General features: G+C 55.4%; 1 protein-coding gene across 1 annotated transcript; it reads left to right on the top strand.

The window, feature by feature from the left end:
- Nucleotides 1-326: 326 nt before the first annotated feature.
- On the top strand, nt 327-1,409 carry VDBG_03975 (caffeine resistance protein; the record flags this gene model as incomplete). The annotated part of the gene is made up of 2 exons (XM_003005976.1): nt 327-707; nt 834-1,409. 2 exons carry the CDS (start codon nt 327-329, stop codon nt 1,407-1,409), a joined length of 957 nt encoding a protein of 318 aa, XP_003006022.1.
- Nucleotides 1,410-3,062: the final 1,653 nt, after the last annotated feature.

Here is a 3,062-nt window from a genome sequence, read left to right as displayed (position 1 = left end):
GTAGCATTTTCGCCCCTGGCGTGCCAGACCTGATGCGCGAGTTCGGCAGCAGCAGTCCATTGCTGGCGTCTTTCGTCGTTTCCGGTATGTCGCTCGTTGTCTCGCGTTTCACAGCTTGCTGTACTGACAGCTGCCAGTCTACGTTCTCGGTTTTGCCGCGGGTCCCTTGCTGTGTGCGCCGCTGAGTGAAATCTATGGCCGCACTATAGTCTATCACGTTTTTAATGTAGGATTCTTCTGCTTCAACATTGGCTGCGCCTTAGCCCCCATCGCTGAGCTCGCTTATTGTCTTCCGCTTCTTCGCCGGCCTCTTCGGCGCTGCTCCGATGACCAACGGCGGCGGTACTATCGCCGACATGATCCGTCAGGAGAAGCGCGGCGCTGCCATGGCTTCATTTGCCATTGGGCCTCTCCTCGGGCCGATCCTCGGCCCTGTCGCCGGCGGATATATGTCCCAGGACATCGGCTGGCGCTGGGCCTTTTGGCTCGTGGCGATTCTCAGTGGCGTCATCAGCATTGTCATGGTGTTGTTTCTCCGAGAAACATATGCCATCATACTCCTCCAGCGCAAGGTCGATAAAATGCGTAAGGAAACGGGCAACCAGACATTGCGGTCCAAGCTCGATAGTGGACTGTCGCCCACCGACTACTTCAAACGAGGCATCTACCGGCCTCTGAAGCTGCTGACCATCTCGCCCATCTCCATCGTCTGGTACGTTTCACACACAGCCTTCCTATCATGCAACCGCTGACGGTCCAGTGCTCTGTATACCGCCATTGGTTACGGCTATCTATACATCCTCTTCACCTCCTTCACCACAGTCTTCATGAAGTACTATGGCTTCACTGCCGGAACCTCAGGCCTCTCTTTCCTCGGCATGGGCGTTGGCTCCATGTTCGGTCTTGTCTTCTTCTCCGTCTACTCCGACCGCTATCTCAAATCCAGGGCGGCCCGCGCCGATGCCGCCGCCGATGCCGCCAACCGTCCCCGTGAGGGCATGAAGCCGGAGTATCGACTCGTCACCCTCCCCTGGGGCGCCATTTTCCTGACCATCGGCCTCTTTTGGTACGGCTGGTCCGCCGACGAGGGCCGCACGCACTGGATCGTGCCCATCCTCGGCACCGCCGTCGCCGGCTTCGGCAACCTCCTCATCTTCATGTCGCTGCAGCTCTACCTCGTCGACGCCTTCTCCGTGTACGCCGCCAGCGCGCTCGCGGCCAACACGGTGGCTAGGTCGCTGGCCGGTGCGTTTCTGCCGCTGGCAGGACTGCCGATGTACGAGGCGCTCGGGATCGGGTGGGGGAACACCGTCTTGGGCATCATCTCGGCGGTCATGATCCCGGTGGCATATGCCATTATCAGGTATGGGCAGCACTTGAGGCAGCGATTCGAGGTGAAGAATCTGTGAGGGAAAGCTTGAGCAGGAGAGACTGACTCATGGGCATGTACGTATAAATGGTGCAATAGAACGTCTACATGTTGGCACGATGATGAGCGGCAGGTGCCGTTGATGTTGAGCCGAAGGTTCGCACCTGCACATTTCTTTCTGCAATCAAGCAGTGGTTCTCTCCCCCGTCGATGGTATCCTTCGGTCCGACCTTACCTGCCTTCCAGCTTGTCGTCCAGATGGCTTCTTGCAGTTTGGTGAATGTCCGGTCATGGGTCTGTACCTGGTCACCGCTCTCGGGGGCAGGCGTATCTTGTCTGCAGATGCAATGAAAGCTAAAGATGGCCAGGTACCTCCTCTTGATCTGGGAAGGATAGAAGCTGGCTGCTTCTGCTATTCAGTCAGGAACATCCAGCGAGTGCTGGCTCTGTAAATGTACCATATTTCTTCTGTCAGGGAGCCGTCTCTTGTCTCTTCTTCTCTTCTCTTCTCTTCTCTTCAACGCGAGTTCATCAATATGGAGTAAGTACCATTCCATCCATTCCAGCTTCATCTGAAAACGAATACTAATCAGAAACATCCATCTAGATCGTTTAACTTTATCACCATCTCGCTCGACCCTGGCTTTCTTGCCGCGCCGGCTGGCCCCCGAGCAGAGCCGCCCCCCCTCCTCCCCTCCTCCTCCGACGCCCATCGGCCCCCGCGGGCCTCTGAAGCCCAGGCCCAAAGGTAAACTCTTCCCCGACTCCCAACTTCCTCCGTACAGTCGGCTTCATCCGAACAGTCAGCTTCATCCGAAATTGGTATCAATAGCTGACATGATTTTCTGTTCAGTGGTTCTGGGCGCAACGACCTTGAAAATGGCAGGGGCCCGCCCGACAATGGGCGTCGGACGACAGAGAGCAAGGACTCGGGGGGGCCGGTGACCCTCGGGGTACACTTCGGCTGCTAGGGGCAGTTCGTTGTGGTCGCCGCCGGTTTGGTCATGGTGTTGTGGGCTGCGGCTCGGATTGTTCAGGCCAAGCATTCTTAAGCGTGTTTTTATCTTTAAAAGCGTTTCATCATTATCCACAATTACAGTCGTTTTGTTTTGCTTTCACATTTTATCGTTCATCCGAACATGAAGTAAAGCAGTTTCATCAGCCACTTCCCAGGAGAAGAATCCGTGATGTCCAAGGAAGACCACGAGACGACCAAACTAAAGGCACATTCGTCGTGGCACTTTGCAAACAAAAGGTGCTCCCTCGTGATATATCGAAGCATCATGCGCAAGTGCGGCATAGAGGTGGTTATAACACTGCCGCTGCTTCTATTGTCATCCCGAGCTAATTTGGCCTAATTTCCTCCTTTATTGACGCTGATACTTCTGGCTTAGGCCATGGCCACCAGCCTGCCAGCGGCAGGTCATCGTAGATACAGTTGTAGCGTGCCTCGGGTTCATCCCAGCGATAGCTGTAGACGTAGCGTGATCGTGAGTCCCAAGCCTGGGCTGACCAGATGTTCTCAGGTTGGACGTCCGGCAATCTGAATGGTGCAATATCGGCGAGTTCCTTTCCCCCAGATCCCGAGACTGCCCTCCCACGAAAAGCTCATTTTCCTTGCCGGTCTTCACCAATGCCTCGAGACGATAGATTGAACATTATGAACGCAAAACTAAATGCGTGCCAGGAATGC

This window comes from Verticillium alfalfae, genomic scaffold, assembly GCF_000150825.1.
Source record: "Verticillium alfalfae VaMs.102 supercont1.4 genomic scaffold, whole genome shotgun sequence".
Taxonomy (NCBI): Eukaryota; Fungi; Ascomycota; class Sordariomycetes; order Glomerellales; family Plectosphaerellaceae; genus Verticillium; species Verticillium alfalfae.
The sequence above is the reverse complement of the archived record's forward strand: the minus strand, read 5'-3'. Positions and strand labels throughout refer to the sequence as shown.